A 17,776-nucleotide genomic window follows, 5' to 3' on the forward strand; every position below is an offset into this window, starting at 1 on the left:
TTCCCTCAGGGAATCCTCAAAGTCCTGCCTCTGTCCCCCGTCCAGCCATCGACTGCTGGCTCTTTATTGACCAGTTTAAAAAACAACTGTTGGTAGGGATGTGTGGATCCCCATGTAAGCACAAATCAAATCCCAACAGTGGGGCCTTGTGAGTCATTCATCCACTGGTGCTGGAACAGGAAATGGTGTGGTGATGCAGGCTTTGTGCAGCAGTCACGGGTGTTGAGAGTTCATGGGTGCAGTTCCTTGTCATGTCCAGCAAACAGTAGAGACATCTTTTCTTAAATGCTTGGAAAACTTGGATCTCCAAGTAGACCTCCCCCTTCCCAATACCAAAGTGTCTCAAATGCAGAATCAGTATGCAGAAAAGTGTTTGGGAATATAGCATTAAATCAAGTACAGAGGCTTTTAGTCAGGCAATTCTAATCAAATACCCATGCCCTCAGGAAAGTACTCTTCTGTGCTACTTTCTCTGAGCTCATTCTTTCCACACAGCACACCTTCCCCTTGTATGTGTGTACATGCATGAGTCTAGGAGTCCCGGGAGCCTTCTTCAGGGCTGTCCAGGGGTCGCAGGAGCCTCTTTTGGTAGTGCCTAGGGGTCCTGAGGGAAAATAACAGATTATAATATGCATGAACATCAGTCACCCTTCATGTCTATTCTCTGTTTAGCACATTACTAAATTTCCTTGTTGGCGTGAAAAAATACCTGCTAAGAAGAAATTTAGGGGAGGAAGGATTTATTTCAGGTTACTGTTTAAATGGACACAGTCTGTCATTGTCAGAAAGGCATGGTGGCAAGGTAAAGGCAGCTGATCACGGGACGTTTGCAGTTAGGAAGCAGAGAAAGAAATTCAATGTTCAGCTTAGCTCTCAGCCCATGTGCTCGCTCCACCCTCATTAAGGTGGGTACCCCTTCCTTCTTCAGTTAAGCCAATCTAGAAGTGTGAAGATATTTTGAATTCCTAACTGGTTTGTGCTGGCTGGTTTTATATCAACTTGGTACAACTTAGAGTTATTTTAAAGGAGGGAACCTCAATTGAGAAAATATCCCTTAAGTCTAGTGGTAGGGCTGTTTTTTTTTTTGTTTTTTTTTTTTTTTTTTTTGTGGGAGGGCCCAGGTCCTTGTGGGTGGCGCTGTCCCTGTACTGGTGGACCTGACTTCTATAGGAAAGCAGGTGAGCAAGCCATGGGGAATAAGCCAGTAAGCAGCACCCTCCATGCCCCTGCCTCAACTCCTGCCTCCAGGCTCCTGCCTCCAGGCCCTGTCCTGCTGGAGCATCTGCTAGTCACTATTTCTGATGATGAACTGTTACATGACGGTGAAGGAAGGCCTTCTTCTCCACCTCGGTCATGGTGATCACCGTGATTCATCATGGCAGCAGTGACCCTCACTAAGATGTGGTTCAAGATTCTGTCAGTGGCTGGGCCGTGACGGACAGTGTATCCATCACGTTCCCCTGTTCCTATCAGAATTTGTATTGGTTCTGTGACTCACACAAGTTTCCTTTTTTATTTAATTTGTTAAGCTCATTTTATTTGTTTTCGTTTAAGGCTTGTGTGGTGATATATTCCCTTCCTTCTGGGACTCTGATGGTAGAGGCAGGTAGATCTCTTTGAATTTGATGTTAGGATAGTGTATATGGAGAGTTCCAGGCCAACCAAAGCAGAGCAACGTTGTGAGACCCTGTGTCAAAACAAAACAAAACAAAACAAAACAACGCAACAATAGCAGCAAAACCAGAAAGCAAAGCAAAACAAAAAAACCCAAACCTAAACCAAACCAAAACACAAAACCAAAAATGAGTCTCCTACCTCCTCATGTAAAAGTCCTCTTTAGATGCTAGGATAAAAGGTAGCAATGAATATCCTAGTAAGAGCACCAGTGGAAGGGGAAGCCCTGGGTCCTGCTAAGACTGAACCCCCAGTGAACTAGACTGTTGGGGGGAGGGCGGCAATGGGGGGAGGGTCGGGAGGGGAACCCATAAGGAAGGGGAGGGGGGAGCGGGGTGTTTGCCCGGAAACCAAAGAATTATTATTAAGTATTAAATAAATTAAAAAAAAGTTTAATCATTATTTTTGCCTCGTAAGAGTTCAGAAGCAAGTGTGTGACATTAGGAAAGTATATTGTCTTAAATACTAAAATAATCCAATACTGATTTAGTCTTCTGAAATGATTACTGGAATAGTGTAATGTTTACGTGTTTAATTAATGCATGTAATCAAGTTTCCCAACTGAAGCAGTACATTTAAAAATATAGTTTTTAAAATTTGAATTCAGTTCTACCAGTTCTCTGTTGGAAATCAGCGAGAGGGAAGGCTTCTGTGCCATGGGCATTACCCTGAAATCCTCGTCGTGGATGCCACCAGCCTTGAGGTGTTGTATTCTTTGGTATCAAAGATATCACCAGACTGGATTAGCTCCATGAGTATTATCCGCTCTCACCGGACACAAGGTCAGTACACAACTCCTTTTGGCAGCTTGAACATCTTACTGCTTAATTTACTGGAACAAGCTATAACTGGTCAGAGTTAACAATTTTGGTTATATTCTTATATTCAACAGATATTTGTTTCAGTAATTTGTGATCTGCCCCCCTCACCATGGGTTTTGGCTGAGTTAATATTTAACTCACACGTGTTAGATCGGCTTTCCTCAGTGTGACGGGTCACCACCAGGCCACGGGAAACTTTAGCTTCTGAGTCTTCTCCCGTGAGGCAGGCTTAGCATCACTAGCAGGCGGTGGGGTAAGAACTATAGCTTCCTGTGCATTTCTGGATTCTGGTCTTTCCTCTTTCCAAGAGGCACCGTTTCTCAAGGAGACAGTGAAAAGGATGAGATAAAACTGGATGAGCGTCTGGGACTGTGCTTGCAACAGTCAGCATTGCTACTGCCGCTTCATTTATTTTGAAGCCTCTCTTTGAAAACCATGAGGGTAAACGTAATTTTTTTTTCCAGAAATGGACATAATGTAAACACTGAGTTTATATTATTCGAAGCATAGGGAACCGTGTTTTTTACCTGACTTCATGAGAGCAGGCTGTTTTAATGTTAGAAGAAAGCATGGTGTGTTTTACCTTGACTTCTTGTCTCTCCCTGGTTTAGAGGACACTGTGGTAGCGCTGTCCGTGACAGGTATTCTGAAGGTGTGGATTGTGACCTCTGAAATTAGTGGATTGCAGGTGAGATGGGCAATGATACCTATCCCTATTATTCTATCATTTAAACCTGGTAGGATTTGTGTCATTCACTTAATTTTTTTTAAAAAAGCGTTTCTATTGAAATAATCACATGCGCATATTAGAAAAGATCCTTCATTGTTTGCTACTGTGAGTGAATTATTTTCCTCCGTTCGGATGGAGAGCTTTATTCCATCAAGGATGTAAAATAGGGAATGCATTGCCTATATGCAGTAGAGAAATGTAAGAGGGGTTTCCTCCTGCTTTTGTTTAGAACAAAGTTAGGAGGTGGCTTGCTTGAATGAACTAAAGAAGCCAACTACTTGTTTTAGTTACTCTTACACTGACAGAACAGTGACAGAGTGCCTGACAGACGGACGCAGTCTGAGGGAAGGTGCCTGTGCACCGTGTGGCAGCCCGGAGGCAGAGAGTAAGGAAGTGACTTAGGACCAGTATAAGTTTCAAAAGTCTGCCTCCAGCAACCAACTTCAACTGTACGCACCTCCTCGGGTTCCAGTGCCTTCCCATATCAGCAGAGGGTGCAGAATAAGGTTTACTGCTTGAGGCCATGGGACATTTCATATTCAAAAACCAATATAAAAAACAAACAAAGCATAAAAGCCATTTTTAGTTTTCTTTCATAGTCATATGGACTAGAATAATTATTTATTCTAAATGCAAAAATCAGTTTCCTAACAATATTGATATTTTCCACCTCAGTTAGGGAACTATTAGTGTTGAACTTGGAAAAGACTGGAATAATTAATCATTCTTTTTAAAAAAACTAAAGTATTTATACCTATAGGAAGACTGCAAAATTCAATCTGCCATTTCCAGTGAAGATGTTCTGACTTACACCGTCAGGGTTTAAATGTTGGACAGCTTTGTAGCAAAGACATTTTCGTCGGCTGCTCTCAGAGCACATTTTTGCTGCTGTAAAGGGTGAAATGATGGGTGTATCACATGGTACTTCTGTTCCCTTGTGGTGTATTTATCACGTTGTGATGATTTTAATTAATATATGTTATTCCTGAGACTTTGGAAATCTTTTTCTTTCCAGGACACTGAGCCAATATTTGAGGAGGAATCCAAACCAATTTATTGTCAGAATTGCCAAAGCCTCTCTTTTTGTGCATTCACACAGAGGTCGCTCTTGGTTGTATGCTCCAAGTACTGGAGGGTAAGTTGAAAACATGAAATCATATTTTTATTCTTTATGGTTCAATATAGCTTCCCAGATTTTCAAAGATACAAGACTTGGTTCTGACAGTTTTTGAGGAACTGGGATTTATTTCTATGTAGCAGTCTTTTTGTTTTACTCTGTGGAATGAATGGTTTAATGACTATTTTTTAGGTCTTAATGTCTACTTTTTGCTATTAGTTATTGTGTAAGTGGTGGGCATTTCTCTTTGTAGTATGTTATGAAACCTAAATAATACATGTTTCCTGGCTTCTTCAAATTGGAAGTCTTAACTCTGTCACTGGACAGCTAATGATGAGAGGAGGATTTTTCCGTCTGCATTGCTTGTCTTTAATAATAGAAATTAGCCAATGTGTTTTGAACATTGGTTCTGTACTTACCAATTTTCAAAACTTTCCATGTTTTAAAAATTATTCCTTTTTTTGTGATTTTAATAAAATCATTTCCCCTTTCCTTTTCCTTCCTTTAAATAGTCCCATTTATTCCTCCTTTCTTTGTTTCACATTTATGACCTCTTCTCATTAATCACTGATGTGTGTGTGTGTGTGTGTGTGTGTGTGTGTGTATGTGTGTGTGTGTGTGTGTACTTTCCTAAGTACATGAACACAACCTGTATAGTGTTATTTGAATGTATGAATGTCTTCAGGGCTGACCATTTGGTATTGGATGGTGAATTGGCGTGCCTTTCCCTGGGGAAGACTGTTTCTCCAGCTCTCAACATTCCTTAGATTCCAGTCGGTCGTGTGGGCTTCCTCAAGGTCAGCTTGTCTGTTGTCACTGTCCTTGCTCAGCTTATGTGCAGGCAGTCATGCTGGCGAGACTCCATGGTGCAGCTTCTGACAGTTCTGAGAGACGTAATTTCAGAGCAAATCCTCTGCTTCTTGGGCTCTACAATCCCCACCCCCCCACCCCCGCCCCAAGATCATTCTACAATGATCTCTGAGACTTAGCTGAGGGAATTATTTCGTAGGTGTATCCACTGGACTGGATTCCACAACTCTGCTTTTGGATTGATGGTTCTTTTCTGTAGTGATTTCCATCTGTTGCGAAAGAGAGGTTTCTTTGATGTAGGGTGAGGACAAATATTTAGAATTTAGTTAGGGATTATACTGGCTGAGTAATTTCAGAACTTATACCATCTGAGCAAAGTGTGCTTGTTATTTAAATCTGCTTAACAAATCACTCAAAAACTTACATTAAAACAGTAGAAATGTGTTCTTGTCCAGTTTTGTGAGGAATCAGGGCTTAGTTTAACTGGGCACCTCAGGTTGAGTTCTCCATAGGCTGTCATCACTGTATCTTTGGAGACTTTGATCTCATTTGCAAGTTTCCTGTTTGGAGGCTCTCCTGTTCTTCCTATGGGATGGTTAGGCCTTTCTTCTCTCTGACTGGTAAATGAAGACATTCTTTCCATTCCTTACTCCTTGAGCCCTCTCACTGGAGCCACCCTCAGCAGGCTAGCAGGCTTCTCTCCCAGTTACTAAACAAGTAAAGGGCATTTGAAGATGTTCTCCACACCTCTCACTATGTTTTAAAAGACAAAACATGCTCTAGGAGCGGTCAGAAAATCTAGCATGTACTGAAGGGAGGAGGGTGTTAGGTGGGCACATCTCAGAAGCCGCCTACTACGGTAGGAACAGTTGCTTTTCCTACCTTGGAATACTAATTTATTTTTATGTGTATGGATGTTTTCCTGTAGTTTGTCTATGTACCAAGTGTGTAGTAGATGACAGTTAACACAGAGGCCCACAGCTTGTCAGGTACAGAGACTAAGAGACTTGGGCATACTATGCTTCTCTCCTCGAGGGTCATGGATCTCTGTGGAAGGAGGTGGCAGAAAGATTTAAGAGCCAGAAGTGGTCCATGACTCAGTGACAGTGCCTTCCAGATACAGCAGGGCAGTTGTACATGAGAACTAACACTGCTGTGACAGCATTACATGATATGTCCTCCAGCCTGACAAACTCATGGCAGGAGGAGAGGAGATGGACATGAAGTCCCACCCCTAGTTGAGGGGCTCTTGGCATTCTAGTTTGATGGCTTCTGGGAAAGGAAAGTTAGTTTTCTTTAACGATATGACACCTGGTCTATTGACCACACTCCTGGGCAGCTCCAGTCCGAGGGAGAGTCAGCTAATACAAACCAGGCTTAGATTGGTTTAAGAAGGTGGTAGAATGAAGTTTGTTGGGTAGAGAGGTGGGGCATCTTGGAAGATTTGGGAGAGAGGAATGAATATGATCCAATAACATGGAATGAAATTCTCAAAGAATTAATTAAAACATTGTAAACTGCTTACCTGAGCTAGAATGAAGCCCGCACAGTGAGAAAAGATGTTTATGATATATGCATATATGAATAACTTGTTCAATGTTATAAAAAGCTTGTATGAGGAAGAGTAAAAATATGAATAAACCACTCGGAAAATGGGCAAAACTATTTGAGAAAAGGAGAGCCAGGTGGTTAGGAGATGTGAGAAAAGCGTGGTTTCACCGTAAGAGACGTGCATGTAAGAACAGAGCAGGACCTGGAGAGCTGGTGAGTGTTGGCAGTTGGCAGTCCTTACTCTGTAGAAGCAAGGAGTGGCATCAGACCACAGTGTCAGCAGGAGAAGCCAGGTGTTCCTGCAGATGTCCACAGCCCTACCCTGAGGGGAGAGGAGTCAGGAGGGCTCCTTGGAGCCTACTGCTATCCAGCCTCTGTGAGAGGAGAGCTCCAAGTTCAGGAGAGGTGCTGCCTCAGAGGAACAGGTAAAGAGTGAGGGAGGATGATACCTGCTACCCTGAACACACACACACACACGCACACACACACACACACACACACACACACACACACACACACACACACACACACACACACACACACACACACAGTTAGAGCCTTCAACTCACCAGGATGACTTTGCAGGTGTCCAGAATTTGCCAGTTTTGTTATGATCAAATAACATTGTTTTGTGCCTGGCTTTTATACTTTATGACACATTTTACTTTTTCGGTCAATCAATGGCTGCTTCCATGCTTAAAAAATAACTCCTCACGTTTTTAGTAAAAGCATACAATAAGGTAGCCCCTGGGGAGAACAGGTGAAGGCTAGAGCTCCCTCAGTGGCAGATTCCTAAACCACTGCTGTGTGACTCTCAGGAAGACCACATTACACTGATATGATTGACGTTCACTTCACAGGAGCTTCCTTCCCTAGGACAGTAAGGGCATTTCTCACAAAAACCAGTCACTCCTTTCTTGCTTTTGTTGCAGTCGAGGCATTGGATAACAGTTCGGACAAACAGTAGTATAAACAAAAAGTATAAAACAAACAAACTAAAGGTCATCTAGAGAGTTTTATAATCTGAAATACTCTCAAATTTGGCCCCAAACTTTCTGTGTAGCTGGGATTGACCTCAAGCTTCTAACCCTCTTGCCTGCACCTGAGTGCTGGGGTTGGCGTTGCAGACTTACTTTGTGTAGTGGTGGAGATGGAACCCTGGGGTCCCATGCACGCCAGGCAAGCACTCTACTGAGTTATATTCCTAGCCAAAGGCCGTCGTTTTCTCTGAAGAAGAGTAACATAGAAGACTGTGCTATTGAGTGATGAATTCTCACTCCCCTTGAGCAAAATTTAGAATGTACTTTTGTCAAGTATTGCAAATATTGCAAGTGGAAGAAAGAACTAGTCTGTTAGAAATGTAAGCCTAGGGGTTTATACCTCCTAGTTTTGTCACATATTGGTATATACCTATATACCTATTTCTTCTTTCTTTCTCCTCCTTCTTCCCTTCTTCCCTTCCTTCCCTCCTTCCTTCTTTCCTTCTTTCCTTCCTTCCTTCTGTTCTTTTTTCTTCTTTCTTTCTTTTCTTTTTTTCTTTTCTTTCTCTTTTCTTTTTTTTCTTTCTTTCTTTCTTTCTTTTTTTTTTTTTTTTGAGGCAGGGTATTATTATGTGGCCCTGACTGACCTGCAACTCTTATGTAGATCAGGCTAGCCTCAAACTCATAGAGATCTACTGGCCTCTGCTGAGATTACCATTGTGCACCATACCCAGTTTCTGATGCGTGACATTGAACAAGTGTTGCTAGTGTCCTCTGTATCCCTCTCCTGAGGGTAGATCAGGGGGCCAATAGCTGCTTGCCTGTGTCTTTTAGTGTGTCTGAGGGTCAGGTACGATAAATATAAATGTACCGTGAACTTCGTGTGCTTTGTAAAAGTGAGCCTATGCAAGGTCACTGGGTGCTGTTCCTAGTGAAATTACAGCACCTTGGCCTTTCCATACAGAATTATTAAATATTAAAATGGAATCTTTTAACTTCCTATTCATAATAATAATTTTAGGACACTGATGCAGTAAGGCCAAGCAAGATAATTCTACTGAGCAGAAAATAATATAATGTCAGAGTATAGGGTCAGAAATGTACCAGATACAGTATCAGTTATGGTAAGTATTCTAGAGGGTGGAGTTCTTAGTATTTGCCTTTATCCAAGGTGCGCCTCCTTCCTTGACATACAGCAGACTAAGGGTTCTGGTTACTACACTGGGGCCATACTTGTTGCATTTGACCGAGTCCATTGTCTGCCCGAGGCTGCCTAGAGCTGGGGCCTATGGTGACTGCCCCAGATCTCCCTGAGAAAATAGCTTCATCTGCTGAATCATATTTCAAAAGCCTGGGTTTGTTCAAATATGTTTTCAGAACTTTTCTTCCAGGTGAAGTGTTATTCTGTCTTATTTAAATCATACCATGCTAGAATAAATTAAAATTGTGAATTCCTTTTTCTCCTAGGTGTTCGATGCTGGCGACTACTCCCTGCTGTGTTCAGGTCCTAGTGAAGATGGACAGACATGGACTGGAGGGGACTTTGTGTCTGCAGACAAAGTCATTATTTGGACTGAAAACGGGCAGAGTTACATTTACAAACTCCCTGCCAGGTATGAAATAGATAAAATAGAAAGATTTTAGTTAAATGTAAAGGATTCAGAATTTGAGGTATAACTCTAAAGTAAGAATGTTTATGGAGTGTAAATATTTAGCTTCAGGATGTCTTTTTTTTTTTTTTGGTTCTTTTTTTCGGAGCTGGGGACCGAACCCAGGGCCTTGCGCTTCCTAGGTAAGCGCTCTACCACTGAGCTAAATCCCCAGCCCCACTTCAGGATGTCTTAAGGTTTGTATGTAATCCCAGTTTTACTTCTAGGTACAAAGAAACAGGTAGACTTGTTTACACTCATTTATTTACTATATGCATGTATGTGCATGTGTGCATGCATATACCACTGTGTATATGTGCAGGTCAGAGGACAACTCATGGGCATCAGTTCTTTCCTTCCATGTAGGTTCCAAGGATCAAACTCAGGTTGTCAGACCTGGCAGCAAGCCCTCTTACCTGTGAGAAGTCTCATGAACCTTTAAAGAATGTTTTTTTTTTTAAAAAGCTATTTAATCTGTACTTAAATTAATTGAAACTTAAAAATCCCATTTTTGTCTCTTGTGATAAACCTTGGCATAAAATATTTCACATCATTTCCTTTATTATTTTATTTTATTTTTGAGACAGGATCTCACTACGTAGCTCTGGCTGTCCTAGATAGAACTCACTATGTAGCCCAGGCTGGCTTTGAACTGCCTCTGCCTGCAAGTGCTGGGACTGAAGGGGTGCGCCACCACACCTCGCTGTCCTATGGGTATTTTGATGCTTACTTTCCTGTTTCAGTTGCCTTCCAGCTAGTGATTCATTCCGCAGTGACGTGGGGAAAGCAGTTGAAAATCTGATTCCTCCCGTGCAGCATAGCCTCTTGGATCAGAAGGATAGAGAGGTAAAGTCCTTCAGGTGTTGTTTCTGACTGATAGTTACATTGATGTGTATAGCTTTCCAGAGGCTCAGTGAAGCCCAGCAGAGTGTTAGATCTCACAGAACATTGATTGGGTGAGTTACAAGCACATTTCAAAATTTGCAGATTTTTAATATGCAATTTAACTATTAAGTAGTACCTGCCTTTATGTAAGAATACAAGTGATCTTATCTTGATTATGGATTAGAATTGACCTTTTACAAAATTCATATTGACCATGAAGTTATTGTATACTCACACAGTTAGAACACAGTGAAGATGGTTTTTAAAGGCGAGGGTAATAAGGGTGCTAATGCTGACGATGCTGTTATTTGATTCATGCATCGCAGTATCCCTCAGATCAAGTAGTGACTCAAAAACCTGGACACTAAAAGTAAAAATTAAGCATTTTTTTTCTGTATTGAAATAGAAACTCATGGTGTTTTCTAAAAGCCTTGTTGTACTATTTAGAATTGAATTGCGTGTGCTGGAGGGAGGGCTCAGTGGCTTAGAGCGTTTGTTGCTCTTCCAGAGGCTCTTGGTTCAGTTCCCAGCCCCACATGGTTGCTCACAACTGACACTAACTGTGGTCCTAGGGGAACCATACCGTTTTCTAGTCTTTATGGGCAGCAGGCCACACATGCAGTACACAAAAGCAGGTCAAGACTCATACACATAAAATAAAAGAAAAGTGAAATGTAGTAACACTTATCCTGGATTTGCACTCGGGTCTCTGGGAACATTGAGAAGGAAAGCTTTGTCCAGGAGAGGAAAGTCTTGTGTGCTTTGGTGTAGGTTGGGCTCCAGTTTAGCATCCTGACCCTTATGCCCATGGAGAATGGAGGCAGGGTAAGCAGAAGGGAAATGACTTTGTCAATGAATATTTTAAATATAGAATTTATCAATCTAGGTATACTTTACAATCCTAAATGAATTATTTTCTCTCTCCTTTCTTGAACTCTTAACTTGCTACTGTCCAGCTGGGTCAGTCACTTCCAGCCAAACTAAGAGGTAGGGACGTGTATGAAAAAAGCTGCGTTAAAGAACACAACATACAGTGTTCACTTCACTCCTTGTTGCTGTCACAAAATACTTAACTTCACAGTAAAAGAAGCAGCGTGTACCTTGCCTTAGAATCGGAGGATCCCGTCTGTCTGTCTTGGTGGGGAGATCAAGGCAGGGCCTAAGGCAGCTGGTCCCATTGCTTCCATCGTCAGAATGCTGGCTCAGCTTGCCTTCTGCCTGCTGCAGTCCTCCCCCAGCCTGTGGAAATCTAGACGATCCTTTACGCACATCTTCAGACACCCCGACTTTCTGGATTCTAGATCCTGTCGAGTTGGCAACCATTATTACCCATCATGTGCCTGTGTTCCTCTTTAAATACCAGCTGTCTAGTATGTGCTAGTTTAAGTTGAAGTGTATGTGTGATGTGGTGAGAGACGCCCAGACGCTGAAATGCTTGTAGCTTCCATAGCTTCTCCTTATTAAGTGTGGAATTTTTGAATTTAAATCATCCAAGTTTAAGCAAAGTTAAATACTTGCCTATACGTACTATAGGTAGTCTCTAGAGGCCAGTGATTTCTGTGAGGCAGTCACCTATACGTACTATAGGTAGTTTCCAGAGGCCAGTGACTTCTGTGAGGCAGTCGAATACTGCAACTGGATTATTTGTTAGCTATAATTTTTGAAACTGAATTTTATATTATAATTTTTTTTACGCAAAATTGTTAGTTTGTTACAATTAGTTATATAAATGTGGTTAATCAAATGCTATAAAGTATCCTTATTTTAAAAAATGGATGGGCCAGAGAGGTAGCTTAGCTCTTAAGAGTGCTGGCTGCTCTTCCAGACGTCAGGGCTTGATTTCCACTACCCATATGGCCTCTCCCAACCATCTGCAACTCCAGGAGCCCTTTTCTGTCCTCCACACTCACCAGGCACTCTCATGTTGTATGGAAATGCTATTATTGCTAGTGACTTAAGAGAAGGAAGAAAGATAGCATTAGTGAATTCGTTTCTTTTCTAAGGTGATTTATTTTAGTTGTTATGTTTTGAATTTCATACTAAATTCTGTATTTACATCATTCCTATCTCGTGCCTTCCCAGCCCAACTTCTCCCCTGACTCTTGGTTCCTGCTCAACCTGGGCCTTCCTCCTCTTTCCTTACCACTGTTACCCAGAGATGTGACTAGCAATACATTCTGCTGAGTCTGCTTACTGCTGCTTATGTGTACAGCTCTTTTTTATTTTTATTTTTTACAGTGCAGACTTCTTTTTTGTTAAGAGTGACCTGATTTCTATATTAATTATTTAACAACAAATAAGTAACTTTCCCTGTGATTGGTAACCACTTTCTATAAAGTGGAACACAGGACTATAATCACTGGTTTAGAGAAAGGCTATACATAAATAAAAGGTTTGCATTCCCTTAGCCTTTGTTTCTCCTGTAGTTGACATAAATATTAACACTATTAAATTACATGAAAATACACTGCATAATCATGCTGTAAGTTCTTTTAGAACTGTGGTATGAATCAAAGGATCTAAACACTTTAGCATGAACACGTTAATCTAAAAATTCCAAATAACAGCTAAAGACACTTGATTTTTCTTTTTCTTTTTTCTTTTCTCTGGCAGTTGGTAATTTGTCCTCCTGTTACTCGGTTTTTCTATGGATGCAAGGAATATTTGCATAAGCTACTAATTCAGGGTGATTCTTCTGGAAGGTTAAGTATTTGGAACATAGCAGACATAGCAGACAAACAGGAAGCCAATGAAGGTAAGAGTAAATCTGCACATGGAGTTCGTAATTCTTTCTATAACATTCTGAACCTTAAAAAAATTTAAAATATCTATGTATCACTTTCTTCTAAGTATTATATTTGATGAAAGTAAACTCTTGGTACATTGCTGAATCAATCAATCAACATTATTTAATGTCATTATTTTTTAAACATATATGTATTTATTTTGTATGACACCAAACCTCAATCAACATTATTTAATGTCATTATTTTTTAAACATATACGTATTTATTTTGTATGACACCAAACCTCTACAGGGCTAAAAACGACAACTTGTATTAGTTTGCAAGATGCATTTGACAAACTGAAGCCTTGTCCTGCTGGAATTATCGATCAGCTGAGTGTGATTCCAAACAGCAACGAACCACTTAAAGTAACTGCGAGTGTCTACATACCAGCACACGGGCGCCTTGTTTGCGGCCGGGAAGACGGAAGCATCATTATCGTCCCTGCCACCCAGACGGCCATAGTTCAGCTGCTGCAGGGAGAACACATGCTCAGACGAGGTACATTGAAGATCCACCATGTGCGCTGTGTTCTGAGCATCTGCAACCCTGCCATTGAATTTCCCCATGCTGTTGTTTAAGAACTAAAGCCAGTTGGTGTTGCTAGTACAGTTGGTTGTAGACATTCAGTTAAATTCTAAATCTCTGTTACGGAAAAATAGTACGAATGACTGTAAATAAGAACGCATTCAGTTTTCATCTCCTTCACATGTATCATAAATTATTAGTTGAGTTGATTACTATATATTATCAGCAATATTGATACTCTTCTAAAACAGTGCTGTTGAATTAATGTAATTTTTTTGTAGCAGTATGAACAGTAAAGTAAATAATGGGAATTAACTACTGCATGTTATGTACTCAACATAGCAGCATTATTTTCATTTCTATTTGTAATAAATATGGGAATTATTTTATATTTTGTACTAATTCTTTACAGTTTGACATATAGCATGCATGCACAAAGCCTAGCATCATTTTAAAGGCCTGCTAGTTTTGGGGAACTAGCTCTACCCTGCTGCATAGACCTGTTCTACAAGGAGAGGTTATGGTGCTTCAGACATTTCACATTTGCCCTTTGAAGCATTGTGAAGGCTTTAATTTTCCAATTCTGAATTCCAAACCTCTTTCGCAGGTTGGCCCCCGCACAGAACCCTCCGTGGCCACCGGAACAAAGTCACGTGTTTGCTGTATCCTCATCAGGTCTCAGCTCGGTATGATCAAAGATACCTGATATCCGGAGGTGTGGATTTTTCCGTCATCATTTGGGACATTTTTTCCGGAGAAATGAAACATATCTTCTGTGTTCATGGTGGTGAGATCACACAACTTCTGGTCCCGCCAGAAAACTGTAGTGTAAGTTGCTTTATATAATATGATTCTTTTGTGGTAGAGGGAGGGGCTGTGTTGTTCTCAAGCATATAAATGGGATCCACAGTAACTTAACGGGTAAGACTTGTTTTATTTTTGGTAAATATGGACCTAATATTTATTTCTCATTTTTGATGATAATTAAATTGTCAGAGCTGCTTTTCTGTTAGTACATCTATTTAGAGCAAACTAACAAAATAAATTATTTAGCATGTGTATACTTCTGCATGTAGACATTGAGTTCTTTAAAATATTAGCTAAATTTCCTTATAGATTACATTGTCACACAATCTCTAAAATGGTCCAGCAGGGGGCAGCATGGCCTTCGGAGACCGTAATGTAGGCAGCAGCTATGTTTGTGCCTTCATTTACAGTGCTGGGTTTCTGTTTCCCAGGTACAGGTCTGACAGTGTGAATAGCATACGTGACTAAATATATATTAGTTTGACAAATGTTCACCACCAGACAGAAGAGTTAACAAATTACATCCTCTTTTTCTTTATTTTTTTTAGAATTTTATATTTGAGTACTAAAATGATTTACATTGTTTTCACCTCTCCCTTCCCTTCAGCTCATCCTGCACACCCCTTACTCCTTTTCAAATTCATGTTATCCTCTTTTAAAAGTCTGCTTATGCACACACACGCGCGCACACACACACACACACACACACACACACACACACACACACCCACACCCTACCTTACAAAATGCGTCTGTGTTGGTTGTGTACAGGTATTTAGTGCTGAGCACTGGGATTGGATAATCTATCAGGAGGCTTGTTCCTGGAAGAATTGATTCTTTCTCTCTCAGCAGTCATTAATTGCCTGTAAGGTCTCCATTTCTGGGTAGGACCTTGCGAGGTTTACGCTGTCAACACTGGCATGTCAGCTTGTGTTGTCGTTATGCAGGTGTTAGGGGGGCAGCTGTTTTGTCAGGATTTCGTGACCGCGGTTTCCGCATCATATCTAGAAGACAATGTTTCCTACAGCAGGCATCCGGCCCTCAGGCTCACACGGAATTTCTGCCCAGTCTGCTTCAATCTTCCCTAAGCCTTAGTTTTTCTTTCTAGTAATTTTCCTTTCATTCTAAGGACTGAAAGCTTTTTTCCTGATTAGCATTTTTCTTGCATTTTGAGTCTGAATTTTTCTTGTAAGCTGGATTTGAATGTCATGTTTCAGAAGATGTTTGTAAGCCTAGCACAGTATCTGAGTCAAGCAAAGGAAACATGTTTATGTAATTACCAAAAGCAGGGAGCAGGATGTTACTGCTTATTAAAGAGAATTGTCAGGCCTTGGTGATTAAGAGCATTTGTTGCTTTTTCAGAGGATCCATGTTCAGTTCCCAAAACCCATGTGCAAGTTCACAACTATAATTTCAGTTTCCGGGGTTTTGATGCCCTCTCTGGTTTCCTTAATCAAACTGTATTCACCCGTTATATAAATACATACATGCAGGCAAACACTTTTATACACACATCATATACACACACAACATTTTTTTTTTTTTCAGAGCTGGGGACCGAACCCAGGGCCTTGCGCTTGCTAGGCAAGTGCTCTACCACTGAGCTAAATCCCCAACACCACACACAACTTTTAAAAATGTAGTTATCTACAGTGTTCTTTTTTCTCTTTACACCTAATTCATTATATTTCGAGAGCATTTTCATACCATCAGTGAAATTGAAAAATTAAAAATTAGGTAAATAATTCTAGATTGCATAATGGAGGGCAGGACTGAAAGTGACTTTCCTACCTGACTCCCAGCCCAGTGTGGCCAGTGGCAGTCCTTGGTTGAAAGTGTTTCTAGGAATCTGCTGCTGACAGAAAGGGCTGGAGATTTGCTAGAAGGGAAGCTTGGGAAGGTTGAAGGGAAAGAGCTAAGCTGGTGTCAGGATACAGGTAATTTAAAAAGATGTCCTCCTATTTCTTTATGCATTTATGTATATATTTCTTTTTGAGAAAGGGTCTCACTTGTAGCTCTGGCTGTGGAACACACTGTGTACACCAGGCTGGTCTGGAATCACAGAGATCCCTCTGACTCCGTCTCTTAAATGCTGGGATCAAAGGCGTTCACTGCTGTGCTTGGCTTTCTGTTCATCATTCTATGTTAGTACAACGTTGCTTTTAGTGATTTAAGAGGCAATTTTAATTTAATTTTACTGGTTTTCTGTTACTAGGCATAAGCATTAGTATAGCTAAATGTTTTTGTAGGTTGAGAACTTTTTCTAATAGATTCTTAAGTTGGGATTTGTATACAAAAATAAATGAATTTTTATATACCTTTTTTCATACAGTCTTGATCATACTTTTTTTTCCCTCCCTTAACTCCTCCCAGATCCTTCAACCTTTAGGGTTTTTTTTTAAATCTTTCTCTTTTGAAAACGAAAACCCTTGCTTTCCTCCCAACCATATGTTCTCTCTCTCTTAAAAAACACAAACAACCCTGCCCCCCAACCCCCAAACAAACACTACAAACGTACAGAACGGAAAGTAAAAACAAACATGGGGTATATATCCACCACACTCCAGGGCAGCCTCATGCCCAGGAGCAGTTGGCCAACAGCAAACAAACTTCCCCTTTGTGTGGGTGTGTGGACTTTTGTGTTTTGTTCTGACGTTATTTTGTCATAGTTTTCAAGGCATTTGGACTGAAGTGGCCATATCACCCTCCAAAAACTAGAATTAGGTCTAGTTGCCACTGCACTAGCAGAATTCTTTACCATCCTCTTCAGTCTTAAAACTTAATTAATTTGGGGGGCATATATGGAGACTAGGCAAGAAAAGCTCCTGCTTTATTTAGAAAGATAGACTACATTGGACATTTTTGGCTGGTCCATGTAGTCTGTGCTTTCTAATCTTTCTTAACCTTTGTGGTATGAGGGATCACACTCAGGACTTCGAGTGTTAGGCAAGTGCTCCCCCCATCTGGCTGCACCACAACCCTTGCGTTATCAACACCGGTTTTCCTTCTGCGTCTGAGCTTTGCTCTGAAGTCCCTAAGCAGTCCAGGTGACTCTGGAACTTGGGACTCCCTCTGCCTTTGGCTCCTGAATGCTGGAATTGTGGCTACGACGCTTGGCTTTTGTTTAGTTTTTACTCTGTGGTCATCTGCTGCTGTATTTAAGATAAAATGATATTTTTATGCTATATCTTACTTAAATAGTCAAATTATGTAATGTGCTCCAACTCTTTTGTAGGGTCCTGAAAAGAGCAATACAATATTAAGGAATTTTCAGTGGAGGAAGGTCCCTTTCACAGCAGTAAGAGAGATTCAGTCAGCCTGCTGGCTGTGTCAATATTAAACCAAATATTTAAGAAATGTCTCTATTTTTGTACATTTTTATGTCTGTCTTAAGCCAAAAGAAGATTCCAATGGGCATGAATTTAATTATTTATCTAT

General features: G+C 40.8%; 1 protein-coding gene across 2 annotated transcripts in view; it reads left to right on the plus strand.

The window, feature by feature from the left end:
• Wdr7 (WD repeat domain 7) overlaps positions 1-17,776 on the plus strand; it is a 282,598-nt gene that overhangs the window by 17,216 nt on the left and 247,606 nt on the right. For both annotated transcript variants that reach the window (NM_023975.2, NM_001395078.1), the window contains 8 exon segments: positions 2,282-2,456; positions 3,107-3,183; positions 4,241-4,360; positions 9,151-9,296; positions 10,076-10,178; positions 12,831-12,972; positions 13,256-13,504; positions 14,139-14,359. In NM_023975.2, coding sequence (NP_076465.1) covers positions 2,282-2,456; positions 3,107-3,183; positions 4,241-4,360; positions 9,151-9,296; positions 10,076-10,178; positions 12,831-12,972; positions 13,256-13,504; positions 14,139-14,359 — 1,233 coding nt within the window.

Source organism: Rattus norvegicus, chromosome 18 (assembly GCF_021556685.1).
Source record: "Rattus norvegicus strain SHRSP/BbbUtx chromosome 18, alternate assembly SHRSP_T2T, whole genome shotgun sequence".
Taxonomy (NCBI): domain Eukaryota; kingdom Metazoa; phylum Chordata; class Mammalia; order Rodentia; family Muridae; genus Rattus; species Rattus norvegicus.